The 15,000-nt window shown below is 34.8% G+C and overlaps 1 protein-coding gene across 7 annotated transcripts in view; it reads right to left on the bottom strand.

Annotated features, from left to right (window-relative positions):
* LOC124951626 (acetylcholine receptor subunit alpha-like) overlaps window positions 1-15,000 on the bottom strand; it is a 128,276-nt gene that overhangs the window by 111,735 nt on the left and 1,541 nt on the right. For 5 of the 7 annotated variants that reach the window (XR_007101657.1, XM_047500324.1, XM_047500317.1 and 2 more), the window contains exon 2: window positions 12,300-12,616. The exons of 1 other annotated variant lie outside the window; for it this stretch is intronic. Coding sequence is in view for 4 of the 6 variants with exons in the window: in XM_047500324.1 (XP_047356280.1) it covers window positions 12,300-12,503 (204 nt within the window). In the remaining 2 variants the exon portion in view is untranslated. Of the gene's footprint in view, window positions 1-12,299; window positions 12,617-15,000 lie in introns of those variants that run through there. One more of the 7 variants, XM_047500320.1, reaches the window with a different exon arrangement.

Genomic DNA, 15,000 nt, shown 5'->3' with positions numbered 1-15,000 from the left:
TTCGTTGTTTTACCTTTGCGAAACGTTTGTCTTTTCCAAATCATTTTCTATTCGAGAGTTTTTCTTTTTCTTGCTTTTCTTGTTTTTTTCTTTTTTTTTCTTTTACTTTTTTGTTTTTCCTTTTTACGTATCTCTTCTCATTCTCATCGACATATAGAAATCTACTATCACTTTTTTTATAGCGTATACTCGTTGACATGTATGTGATGTAACGTCATGTAACTTTGAGATCACATACTTATATATTATTACATTTGTCACTTTCTATATTTGTTACTTTCGTCCATGTTCTATAGCCGAATTCTTTTTTCTTTTTTGTAATTCACTTTTTAATTACTAATACATAATTACATAGTACAATTCATGAACAAGTAATGGTACAACTTTCCCATCGTATATATTAATTATGGAGACGGTCGAAAAAAACAAAAAGAAATTCATTTACAGAATTTATGTTAATCGAATTTATATATTCCTTTTTTTGAAATAATAAATATATTCTTAAATTAATGAAAATTCAATTAACGATCCCTTCGATGTTGAAAGAAATACGTACGTACGTACGTAACCACTTACGTATGAGATTAAGTTTAATTATGTCTCAGTATTAAGGGCACGTAAATTATCCATTTACTTACCTATCTAAATATCAATTAAGTATTATCGTTTTATCGATACGTTATCATGGATATCGTTTTGCGGTTATCAAAGTGTTCTCGTACAATACCAAAATCCGGGAATACGTTCCGTTTAGAAACGGAAGAGCATCGGAGCATTTCTAGTCGAGGTCGTTCACTTCGTTCTCAGGTTCAGAAGTTCACGAATCCATCGAAACGTCGACTACGACGACGACGACGACGACGACGACGACGACGACGAAAATATATTGTGAAGAAAGGGTCAGAATTCGAGAAAGAAAGATATCTTGATGCTGAGACGCGTTCCTTCTTCTTCGTTTCTAACGGATATCGGAAATCTTTCGAACGTTTCTATCGATTCTCCGTTAGGGAATACATTCTCAAGGCCGTTTGCTTGTTCACCATCATCCTTTCCTTGTTCCTCTCTTTCTTTCTTTCTTTCTTCATTTCTTCATTTCTTCATTTCTCTCTTTTTTCTTTATTTCACCAAAAAATATCGTGTAATGATTTTGTACTTTCATCTCTTTTCTCTCTCTCTCTCTCTCTCTCTCTCTCTCTCTCTCATCTCTCTGTCTGTCTTTCTCGTTCATTCATTACTCTTAGCTTTTTATAATTTTCAATAAAAGAAAAGGATTACGAAATTTATAAATACAAATCTGAATTGATTACGATAATACATATTAACAAATGATATGATATAATTATTAAATGATTATATAATTATTTAATAACCATTTAATACTTATTAAATAATTATATAATTAAATTATTTAATAATTACGATTAAATAATAATAATAATTATATAATTTATCTAACGTTTCGTTCGATTCATTTTATCATTATCATTAACTCCACGTTAAATCTTACACGTTGATTTAATTATATCGAACGATAATAATTTCTATAAAGAGAAATTATCGCTTTAGAGGGTATCGCTAATTACTTTTCATTCTTGCGATCTCTCTGGTTTCCTGTTAAAAAGTATATACAAAATAAAACCATGGGGAAAGGGTCGGCGGGGGTGGGAGACGGGAGGAAGAATTAAATGAAAGAAGAGAGAAGTTATCCGACATTGCGCTCTGCTCAGGGCACTCCGAACACTCTCGGAAAATACAGTCGGTTCCTTTGAAAAAGTCTACTCTCTTTTGGTTCTCTCATTCGTCGACGTATATACAACATACATATATATACATACATACATATGTACATACATATATACATACATAGCATCACCTCATACCTCCGACCTGTCCTATCGTAGATTTTCTCGCGAAAAATGTTTTTGTTCGTCGACTACGAAGAAGATATGCGGTCGGAACTAAATCGGCTATTTTCCACTCTTTCCTTCCCTCCCTTCGCTCCCCCTCCTCCGCCCTTTTTAACATTTTCCTCCATGATTGCCACGATCATGGACTTTTTTTCTTCTAAGCTAAGCACATATATCTTGGACCTTCGTAAAGAAAAGAAAAAGAGAGACGGAGAAAGAGAAAGAGAAAGAGAGAGAGAGAGAGAGTGAGGGAGGGAGTGAAAGAAAAAGATAGAGGGGGAAGGAGACTGTCATATGTCGATTTTCTCGAATGTCGAATAATATAAAACGTTTTATTAAATTCAATTTTCAGATTTCGCTCTTTCCTTTTCTTTCTTCTTTTTCTTTCTTTTTCTTTTTTTCTTTTACTTTTCTTTTCCTTCTTTTTTCTCTCTTTTTTTTTTTTTTTCTTTTTAATATCCTCCTTGTAAGTACATTCGACCCGATAATATTTTCAACATGTTCGAATATTATGTAGAAAGATAGCGCGCGGCAGGTGATATCGCTTCGTACGGCGGACATACTGTATTGAACATTGAAAAATGGGTTATAAAGAATTTATATATATATATATATATATATATATATATATATATATATATATACATGTAAAAGAAAAAAAAGAAAATGAAAAAAAAAAGGAAAAACAATAAAATAACAGCACGCGATAAACCGAGAAAGGAATGAAGCGTAAAGTAAGAGAGTAAAGTGAAATGAAGTAATAAAAAAGAAAAAAAGAAAAAAAGAAAAAAACAAAGAAAAAACGAAAAAGGAGAAAAAAAGAGAAAGAAAAAAAAAGAAAAAGAAGAGAGAAAACATTCGATCGAGTCCGATTAATTTCTTTTTTTTATTTCTTTTTTTTTCTTTTTTTTTTTTTTTTTCGTTTCCTTTTGTTTTTCATCGTAGAGGCAATTTTAATGCTCTTCTTTTAATAAGAATATAACTTTGCCGCGTAATAAGGAAAGAACGAAAAAAAAAAAAAAAGAAAAAAGAAAGAGAAAAAAAAAGAAAAAGATTAAACTATCATAGCAACTTTGGTTCGGATCGGTCGTACTCGATTTAATCTCGTTATTCGTCTAATTATAACAATTTCTCGTCTAACAGCTCATCATTATATCATTTACTTTTACGATATTACGGATTATACAATTAATTTACATGTCTCGCGATAAGCCTTTTATCATTATACCATTTTAAATTATCTTCAATACCGATCGAGGAACGATCAATCAACGATATACATATACATGGGATATTTCTCAATTCGCTAAGTTATTAAATCATCTCATTGAAGGTTTCTTCTTCTTCTCTTCGATAAAGTAACGATGAAGTCGATCGGAGCGTTAACGTTTCATCGATTTCAGCTAAGCCATGTAATCTTTTAAGGGAGGAAAGAGGGGAAGGAAAAGAATAGGAGCACTCTCTCTCTCTCTCTCTCTCTCTTTCTCTCTATCTCTCTCTATCTCTATCTCTATCTCTATCTCTATCTTTTTCTCTTTCTTTAAGATCCTCGATTTACTTGCTGTTATTTTTTTTTTCTTCTTTCTTTTTTTTTTTTTTGGTTAGATGCCCTTGAGACAGGAAAAACTTTCTCACTATCTTTCCACTAGAATTATCTCTCTCTCTCTCTCTCTCTCTCTCTCTCTCTCTTTCTTTCTTTCTTTTTATTTCTCTCTCGATTCTCTTTTCTCTCGTTTTCCTCTTCTAGGGAATGACACCATCTTCCGTCTCGTACCTTTTGGTACTACTTGCTTGAGAGTGCCTTGATGGGATACCCGGTTATCTTCCCCTAGATGTGTACGACATTTCAGGGGCAATTTAGTCCCGATGGTTCCTCCTCCTTCATCCTCCTACTATTCCTTTTCCTCTTCATCCTTGCGCCACTCCACTCCTCGTCTCTCTTTCTATAGCAGTCTCTGGTATTCTCTCTCTCTCTCTCTCTCCCTATCTCCCTCTATCTCTCTCTCTCTCTCTCTCTCTCTCTCTCTCTCTCTCTTTCTCTCTCTCTCTCTGTCTATTTGTCTCTCTCTCTTTTCTCGAGACACGTATAGTGCCGGTTTAAACGAGGACATACGTATTTAGGTATCATCGTCCTTTGAAAACTTCTATATCGATTACTTTCAACGTCCAACGATGATCCTTCGGTAAATCGTTTCAATTTTTTTCCGTTTTAAAGAAAAACATTCGTATTAATCGATATTTTTTGTCATTGTTGTTTAACGTTCAATCATTTTTCCTAAGGATAATGGATAATGGATAATTTGAAAAAGTTAAGAATTAAATCGAAGGTTAAGTTAGACTTTATATGTTAATAGAAACGTACACGTTTCCAATGTATATATATATATACATATATGCATAGAGAGAGAGAGAGAGAGAGAGAGAGAGAGAGAGAGAGAGAGAGAGAGAGAGAGAGAGAGAGAGAGAGAAGGAGAGAGAGACACACACATGAACAGATGTATATCGATATGGGGAAGATATTAATGCTATTAAGCCGATCGTGTTCTCGACGCAATGCAGTAGTTCAGAGGATGACCGAGCCCTTCCTGATATCCGTCAAATTAATTACCGACTCGCCGGTTATGTACCCTTACTGATAATTCTACTCACGTTTCTTCCTTGTACTTACTTGCTTCCGTCGATATCGAGCCAATCTTTCCTTCCTTCCTTCCTTCCTTCCTTCCTTCCTTCCATTCTTTTTTCCTTCCTTTCTTTATCATGGTTTATCATCGAGACTTAAGTACTTTTGCTGAGCGTATATACCAAAGTTATTGGATAATAATAAATCCAAAGTAATTTACGCGAAGATCCAAGGATTTACACTTGGTATCGATTTTTATAACATGGTTCATAAGTCCAACCGTACGGATATAGTTATCCAGGATTGAAGTAAATCACAGGCATACTGTCTATGTGATTTCTCTATGTATTTACTCTCTCTCCATATATATATGTATATATATATATATATATATATATATATATATATATCTATGTATACGGTTATGTATGTCTCTCTGTATGTTCATGTGTGTATCTATGTATGTATGTATGTATGTATGTATGTATGTATGTATGTGTATGTGTATATATGTGTCCTGCATGAGTGTGGATGAAAGAGAAGAGAAACGAAAGGAGGATCGATCGATCGTCGATGCCGTCACTCTTCTTCGATGTTCTATTTCTCTCTTCTTTTCTTTTTTTTGCTCAAAGATTTATCACAGATCCAGGAAAGTCAGCGGCGATAAACGGCTTTCAGCGTTTCTGTTTTATATCGAACGCCGACGCCTCGTTTGCGGGACCGATCGGCGAAAGATATTTTCTTCTTTTCCAAGACGGCACTGAGAGTTCATCAGTCTTCTCTCTTTCTTTCTCTTTCACACGTGCACACATGTGCACTCTCTCTCTCTCTTTCTCTCTCTCTCTCTCTCTCTCTCTCTCTCTCTCTCTCTCTATCTATCTATCTATCTATGTCTTTTAAGCTGCTGTATCTTTCGTTAGGATTAATGACTTAAACGAAAAGCCAGAGGCTTTTTCACTTTACGCTTTCCGGCGTTCGTCTTTTTCATCTTTTCCTTTTTAGTTCAATCTTTCATCAACTGATTTCATTTTCTATAAAACGAAAGACATATTATACTTATCGTTCAATCAAAATTTTTGATCCCCCTCACGATATATACGAATAATCGTTATAATAGTACTTACGCACGTGAATACATTTCTTTGATGTTTCACACGATATATATTACATATTTCTTCTCATTGAAATGATGGAAGTTTAAAGAAAAAAAATTCATCTTGTGATATTCTTCACAAAGAGAAGGATCTAACAGTCTAAACGTTGCAAAGAGTAATGAAATACAGGAGAAGGAAGAAGGAAATATAGTTGAAAATTTTCTCGGCGAGTTCGTGTCGTTTGAGTCCAATGAAAAAAAAAAAAAAGTAAAAAAGAAATAAATAGAGAGAGAAACAAAGAAAGAGAGAGAGAGAGAGAGAGAGAGAGAGAGAGAGAGAGAGAGAAAGTAAAACCAACGTGTTTTCGAATATACGAAAGCGTGGCATGACGCAACACAACGCACGTTGACGACGACTTCACTAATATTTAACGACATTTTAATGGCACGCCACAACGTGAAAGCCTCTGCTAGACGAAGAGAAGAAGAATGACGAGGAGGAAGAAGAGAAGAAGAGAAGAGTGAGGGAGTGGTGATGGTGGTGGTGACGATGGGGAGGGGACGGGGGAAGGGTGGTGAGACTCTCGAGTATACCGCGTATTCGTCGACTTTTCTGTTTGCATGCCGGTTGCTCGTCTGTTCCATTTACAGGCGGACATTGTTCCTCGAAATTACCACTTCTTCTTTGATTATTTTTGGTTTTTCTATTTTCCTCTCTTTTTTCTCCTTTTCCATTCTTGTTTTCTTTCCGTCAATGCGCAACTCTCACGCACTCCATTCATACCATAATCGTCGACCTTTCGATTAGTTTTACGAATAAAAATATTTTTCACCGTGGCGAAATCTTTTCACTAAAATCATCGTCTTTATCATCATCATCATCATCATCATTGTCATCATTGTCATCATCTACTACCAAGCTCTTCCCTATTTATTCAAGATCTCATTTAGAGCCTGAAGTATCCCTCGAAATCGATCTGTTGTTATTAATAGCACGTCGGCTGTCGATAGAACGTGAGACAATTTCGAGGTAGAAAGCATACCCAACAACGTTCGCCGTCGCCATTATCGACAGTTCTTAGTTCGTTCGACGCATTAAGAGCTTGAATCCCTCTTATCGCCGCCGTTGTTCTCGATAATGCAAATTTCACTGGAATTGCAAACTCGATATACTCCAATGGCATATGAGAAAGAAGGATGGTAGAGGGGTATTAAAGGGGGGATGGATTTAAGAAAGGAGTGAAAGACGTGAGGAGATATTTGCAAAATCCCTTTTGTGTTGTTAAGTCCAATGATCCTTGATAGTTCCACCTATAAATATTTCTTTCGTTCAATCGAACGATATAGTATGATTCTTTTTTTTTTCCTTCTTTTTTCTTTTCTTTTCTTTTTTCTTTTTTTTTTTTTTTTTTTTTTTTTTTTTTTGCTACACCTCTTGATCTCAGAGTTAGTTTCTCTTTTATTTTAGTGTTGTATGTAGACCAATAGAACGAGAAAAAGTGGACCTACTGACAGAAATAGAATGATAGAGAGTGATAGAGAGAAAAAGAGAGAGAGAGAGAGAGAGAGAGAAAAGAAGAAAGGACTATCGTCCGTTGAAAATCTTTATCTCACCTGGTTACGTCGTTACCATTATCCCAAAGGGAATGGAAAAGAAGAAAACGTATCACGTAGTTTTCCTTGACAAATCGTTCGCATTCCGCGAATGCACGTGCTATAGGGGGTGCACGACAATGTCCGTGAGTGTCGAGACGACTGGACCCCTCCTCTCTCCCAGTCCCACCCTTTTCACTGTTACGGTAAAACATAGTAACCTACCACGTCGGAAAACTTTCACCATAACCATTGCTCATACGTCTGACGCGTACTGAAAGAGGCCTTTGTTTATATTTCCCCGGGCAATCCACTTTTCTCTCTTTTTTTCTCTCTTTTTTCTCTCTTTCCCTCTTTCTCTTTCTCTCTACGTATATATATATATATATATATATATATATATATATATATATATGCATATCTATGTCTATATATTTAAGTATATATCTGTTCAGCTATCTTTTGAATCTTTGTTCTTTTTTATTTTTTTCGTTCTCCCTCCTCCCCGCCCTTTATAAGCGATAAAATCCCACTAAAAGGGATAGAAAGAACGAAATAGATTTGATTCACAAGCTTACGATCCCTTCGAAGAATTTGAAACTTTCAATCTCTGGATAAGTTGAACGAGCAAACTGTCCTTAACCCTTTTCATTATTCGATTCGGATTCGATGGATAGATCATCTAGGTTAGGGAAGCTCGTAATGCACGCCTTAATGAACTCTAATGGAATTCAATCGGTGGACTTGAAGCGAAGGCAGAAAGAGAAAGATAGATAGATAGAGAGAGAGAGAGAGAGAGAGAGAGAGAGAGAGGGAAAAGTTCAAACTATGCGACACGTTCATGTTGTTAATATCCTTTGCCATAGTAGATACCTGACTATGCAACCTATATATATATATATATATAGATTATATATATGTATGTATATATATATAGGTTATATATATATATATATGTATTTATGTATGTATGTATGTAGATAGATAGGGTTGCACATAAAGTACAAGGCTTATGATAGATCGTCTCGACAATGGAGTCAGTCTCGAGGTAGCTACGACCGACTCCCATAAATACTCTTGCGTGAGTACACCCAGAGATATATCCGAGTAATCGTGCCAGCCTTTCTAGAGTTGTATGTTTACGCGATTTCGTTATAAGGTATATATTTACCAACACGTATAGGTAATATACCTATAACCATCTATATACGTACTATAATTATCTATAGATTTTCCTTCCCTAACATTCTTTCTCACGTTGGTTATATTTTTCGGACGTTAAAATGTCTCATGAAAACGTAGTCATAAACGTAACCGAATGTTATTATCCTTTATCCATTATTCTCGTATACGTTTTAATAAACCTCGGCACAAAATATTCGTATTTTCTATTTTCAACATTTAAAAGATATTTCTTTTATTATTATTAATATAAACGTACCAGTCGTCGTTCATAATCGATAAAGGGGGAGAGAAAATTTTCCACTTTTTTTGTTGTTGCTTCTTTTTTTTTTTGTTTTCCTTTTTTTTTTTTTTTTTTTTTTGTTTCCCTTAAATACTCATTTCATAAAGTCTATCATTAGTTCGTACTTCTTGATTGTTGTTATGAAGATTGTTCAAAGAGCACTTATATACTTTGAAAAACTTTGACGAAAGTCGAAAATGAAAAGGAAAGGAGATAGTCATTTAATCGTCCCCCTTCATTATTTTCTATCGTTTTGTTCGACGTCTATGATTATGTTTGTTGTAGTACGTGAAAGTTACACAAACCACGTCATCTCGGGTGTAAAAGGGCCCCTCAAGGAGATCAAACGATCGTTTCTTCTCTCCTCCTTTTGGTTTTCACGAGCGCACGTTTTAGGAGGATTTGATACACGTTCATATTGCTTTCATTTAGATTCGCAAAGGAAGGAAGGAAGGAAGGAAGGAAGGAAGAGAAAATCCTATAGTCTATTATATATTAGCTAAGCTATTAATAGTAAATTTATCTTTATTCCTTTGTTTTTTTTTTTTGTCTTTTTTCTTTTTTCTCTTCCTTCTACTTTTACTGAAACTTTTTCTTCTTGAAACTATCGTCCCCGACATTTCTTTACGTACGTATAAGAAGGAAGATGCCACAAAGAAAATTGGCTCGACGATAAAGCTCTCGTAAAGCATCCATCCAGTGGCTGTCACGTGAAAAAAAAAGAGAGAAAAAGGAAGAACGTGAGATAGAGAGATAAAGAAAGACCAAGGAGAGATGAGATAGTCTAAGAAACGTGGAAACTAAACTCTAGAGCAACGAAACTTGAGCATCGTTTTGAATTTGTCCGGTAAGACGATCAGAATAAAGAAATTTCAAGATCGTCTTTTCTCTGGACGTGAATTTCTGGTGAAATCCTTTACGATAAATCGTCTTGGAAATCAATTGAAAATGAAAGGTGAAAAGATCAAAGGGTAAAAATGTCATGGGGGGGGGGATGGAAAGGAAATTTGTCGGTACATAGGAAAAATTTAATGCGAGAGATAGAGAGAGAGAGAGAGAGAGAAAGAAGAGAGAGGGTAGTATATATATATATATATATATTCCATATATATACTATATACGATTTCTCACAAATAACCATCAACTGATACGTTTATTCGAGCAAAGTTTACGATACCATATCCCCCGACGCGTTCGTCGAGGAATAAATAATCGAATTCTATTGGAAAACGGAAAAGGAAGTAATCAAAACACTAGAGAGAGAGAGAGAGAGAGAGAGAGAGAGAGAGAGAGAGAGAGAGAGAGAGAGAGAGAGAGAAGGAAAATACTTGGAAAAGTAAACGAAGGAGTAGTAAAGGAATCGCTTGGTGAAATTTCTACGGCTCGATGCGGTGGAAACTGGAAAGCTTGCAATCTAAACGTAACTCGGTCGCGTTCCGTGTAATTTACAAGAACGGGTAAAGCCAACGATGGGGCAAAAGCCAAGGGCTTCGCTACGTGTTAATGGAAATAATACCTCAGCCAAGTATGCGAACCATTTTGGCGAACGTTCGAGTTCGAGAACCTATTTCTATAGTTCCCATAGTTCAAAAATCCTCGACTACCATTGATATTAATGATTGTATAAAAAAGAGAGAGAGAGAGAGAGAGAGAGAGAGAGAGAGAGAGAAAGAAGAAAGAAAAAGAAATGATTAAAAGATATAATTCGTTCGAAAAATATTTCTTTTCGTGTGAGGAACGTAAACGAAAATCTATCGGTATAAAAGTTAATCGTATTACATAAGGACTATTTGAGTCAAGAAGGATGATTCTCGTTAACGTTAAATTCTGGTTTAACCATTTTACCATGAAATACACACTTCATTATTTCAGTTATTCCTCAAGTTGTACCCCTCCTGCTATTAGTCGTTTCATGAATCAGTCTAATATCTTTCGTTCGAAGTAATTCGAGCATTCCGTTGCTTTCCGTGTTTCGCTGAAATCGTTATACCGCTTTATATATATATATATATATATATATATATATATATATAAATTGTTATACAGCTTTATATATATATATAATCATCATCATCGAAGCTACGTGAAATTTCATTCGGTATTAAAATACTTTTGATGGAGTTCAACATTCTATAGAAACGTTAATTTCGTCTCTCTGTTTCTCTGTTTCTCTTTCATTTACTCTCTTGAAAATTATGAAATATTTAGTAGGAAATCACAACAATTTTTGGTATCGTATAAGGCATAATTTTTTTCTCTCTTTTTTTCTTTATCTCTCTTCCTTCCTCTCTCTCTCTCTCTCTCTCTCTTTCTCTCTCTCTCTATCCGTTCCCTTTTTGAAAAAAAAACATCGTAAATCTTTGAAAATCGGTCTGTCGCGATTTACCGCGATGTTTACCACGATTAATCGGACCATTTGTCGAACAGATAGAATCGAGCTCTCGCAAACGTGAAACTCGACGAAGTAGGAAATTTATGGGTTTTATCGTTGGGCCGGTATCGAGATTATCATAATACCATGACGATCGCGAAAACCACCACCAGCACCACCAGCACCACAAGCATCACCATCACCGGCGTAGTAATACGGCTTTCGCAAAACGAAGTTGGAATAATTTATCCTTTAATTCGATTCAATCTTCCAACAAGTTATCTCACCTCGACCGAATAAAATCCAACGGATTCGACGTTACGAAACTTGACTATAATTTCGTCCAAGAAGTAATCTCATAATTTTTTGTCTGGTCAAAAAAAGAAAAAAAAAAAAAGAACAAAATAAAGGGGAGAAAACGGAAAAAAGAAATAAAAGAAAAAAGAAGGAGAAAGAAAGATGGGAAGGAAGGAAGGAAGGAAGAAAGAAAGAAAGAAAAATATCGTCCTTTTTCGGGGAAGTATTTCTTGGGGGAAGATGAAGAAAAGAAAAGAAAAGAAAAGAAAAGAAAAGAAAAAGAAAAAGAAAAGAAGAGAGAACGTTCGGATTTTTTCAAAATCCGGGACGTAATTTCGACTTATATATATATATATCAGAATTCTCGTGGAACACCAAAGACTCGGCTGACTAAAATTTCAGCATTATTACGTTCCACCCTCGATTCCTTTTCCTTACAAGGTACAAGGGACCGTCATTACGGTGCATTTGCTAGCTATGAAATATGACGGAGGACATGTGGTAGCATCCATCAATCCGTCCATCCGTTCGTTCATTCATTTATCCCACGTTTTTTCTTTCTATTTTTTTTTTTTTTTTTTTTTCCTTACCCTTTACCCAACTCTATCTCACAATTGCCTGTAAACTAAGGTCATTTTTTATGAAAGATCGTCAAAGAAATCCATAGAGAAAGAAATCGTATAACATTTGTTGAAATATTGGACAAATAAAATTTTTCTCTCGAAAAATCTCTCAGAAGCAAGCAATCATTTTTTATTATTCAAATATCGACTGGACGTGCGATCGTTTGATGAAAAAAAAAAAAAAAAAAAAAAAAAAAAAGGAAGAAGCAAAAAAGAAAGAAAGAGTAAAAACGAAAAAAAAAACAACAACAACAACAACAACAACAACAGCAACGATAACACTATGGAAACTTTAAGGAAAATATTAATAGAGATAAATCTATTACTCACCACATCGATGAGCTGCGAGAGTTTAAGTTTGATGCACACGCGCAGCACGTCGGACGTGTTGACTACTGGTCGTACCAGCTTGTTGTAGTTCGACAGCAAGTCGTCGTAGAGACGTTTCGCGTCCGGATTTCCGGCGACCGCACCGTGGACCACCAACGCCGAAAGGAACCACACGCGTAGTGTTTCCCCTATTATGGGGGGCATCGTGGACCCCCGGTTGCTCCACTATGACCGACGAACCTTTTTTCCCCGACGAACCCCTCTTTTACCCCTTCTTAAAACTCGACAATCGATTTAGACGATCGACCAAAACGAATCTGCGAATGAGACACGAATTTTTTTATCCTTTTTCTCTTCTTCTCCTTTCCTTTTTTTTTTTCTATTTTCTATTTTCTATTTTCTATTTTCTATTATTCATCGATCCTCTTTCTATTCTCCAAGTTACATTTAAAAATTAAAATATAATAAGACGACAATAGTAATATGTTTTTTCGTCAGGTGAATTTTATCAAGCCTCTCGCATGATGAAACAATAAGCCCTAAGTAAATTATCTTTCTTTTTTTTCTCTTTAATTTCTTTTTTCTTTTTTCTTCCCCCCCCTCCCCCTTTTGGCTCGTGTCAACGGATTCCCTTCGAGCCGCGAAGTATGGATATGATTTTATGCAAATGGCCGAGGCGTGCAAGGCGCGTTTTGCGGGATAGTATTTAAGATGCGCTACACGATATACGTGTAAACAACTTGGCAAGATGTTGGGCTCGACGAGCGTCGTTTCGTGTTTCATTTATATCACGATGAAATAAACTTCCAACGTTACGTTGTGGGATCTCTCTCTCTCTCTCTCTCTCTCTCTCTCTCTTTCTGTTTCTGTCTCTTTCTCTCTACGTTTGTTAACGTTTAATGAAATTAAATCGTACGAGAGATTTCGAATAGAGAAATCTTTTTCCACAAACTTTCCTTTTCATTCAATAGAAAACTTTACTATATGACAAATTATACGAGTTCTAAATTTGAGTAAGAGATTTGTTCAAAGGTTGTTTAGTTTATCTAACTGAATATATATGTATGTATGCATGTATATATGTATGTTAGTATGTATCGTGTCACATGTACATTTTAAAGTGCTACCGTTAATATGTAATGACAATGCGACCAGTTTTAAACAGAATATATAAAGAGTTTTAGCTCGTTTGATTTAATTAACATTTATTAAGTAATCTGAGATAGGGAGATGAAAATAAATGGAAAAAGTTCAAAAGTACATTGAAGTTTGGATTGAAAAGAAAATGAATAATTTTTTGGTAACGATCAACTAATATTTTCAATAATTCTCGATAAATTTATTATCATTGTGATCTAATAAATTAGGACAAAATATCGTATCTTGTATGAATATACCACGTGAGCTTTGACTTCCGTATGAGATTAAAGGGTGAAAGATTTAATGATAGTAACCGACGTACATTTGCGTTATGCGAACCGTTCAAACCGGAAGCATAGAGTGGACTATGCAACGAGGATACCGGAATTGTATCGGAAGCTCGGCGTTTGCGGATCGATGGATCGTTACGATCTCCGCCGTTAGACGAATTTTTTTGTTCGATTCAGCTGACCATTCTTTTGGCGTTATACCCAACAATACGCGATAACTTTATTTATCGAATGAAAAGGGAGTAACCCAGTTTCCAAATCTATTTGAGATCAAATCATTTTGAAATTTCTCTCTCTCTCTCTCTCTCTCTCTCTTTGTTTTTCTAAAAGGAAAAGAAGAAAGGAAAAAAGGAAAAAAGAAAAAACAAATTTCGTATTTTGTATCAAAGGAAAAATTTGTCCAATATTTCTGTAAACGACAATTAGAAAACGCGACTTTGATGATCGTATAACATTTATAAAGATTAAAAGATTATAACGAAATATAAGTAAAACGAAAACTAAAACATGATAACACGATACGTAGAAATATATATATATATATATATATATATATATATATATATATATATATATATAATTCCGAGAGATCGGTTAAGAGAAAAAGAAAAAGAAAAAGAAAAAAAAAGAAGAAAAAAAGAGAAAAAGGAAAATATCACACGTTTTCTTTCACTCGTACGAGAATCACTTTTAAAGTATTATACACTTTGTCAAAACGACGAGATCACGTTGTTGTTGTTATTATTTTATTTCCATAATAATAATAATAATAATGATAATAATAATATAATATTCGATCGCGACGTGCAGATAGATTAAGTACAAATAAATGTATAAATCGGGGTGTAGCCGATGCGTATGATTAAAGTAGGAAAAAATAAAAGAAAGAAAAAAATAAAAAAGAAAGAAAGAAAGGAAAAGAAGAAGAAAGAAAGAAAGAAAAAAAGAAAGAAGAAAAAGAAATTGAAAAAAGCAAAAAAAAAAAAAACAAGGACAGAAGATCAAAGTTTCGAGGATGATTCGAACGAAGAGATCCCACAGAGCGTGTAATTAAACTGGTACTCGATTGAGCTAGCGAACGTATTGTTATTCGAACCACTTGAATTCAACGTGGATGATCGATATTCGAAACGTTCGAACGAAGGAAAAACCACGAACAACGAGCATTTTCAGGCGCGATTCGCGCCTTGTTTTCCCACACGGGTATGACCGCATATATATATATATATATATATATATATATATATGTATATATGTCTAAATATACACAC

The sequence above is a fragment of the Vespa velutina genome, chromosome 9 (assembly GCF_912470025.1).
Source record: "Vespa velutina chromosome 9, iVesVel2.1, whole genome shotgun sequence".
NCBI classification, from domain to species: Eukaryota; Metazoa; Arthropoda; class Insecta; order Hymenoptera; family Vespidae; genus Vespa; species Vespa velutina.
Note: the sequence above shows the minus strand (reverse complement) of the source record. Positions and strands in the feature narration are given on the sequence as shown.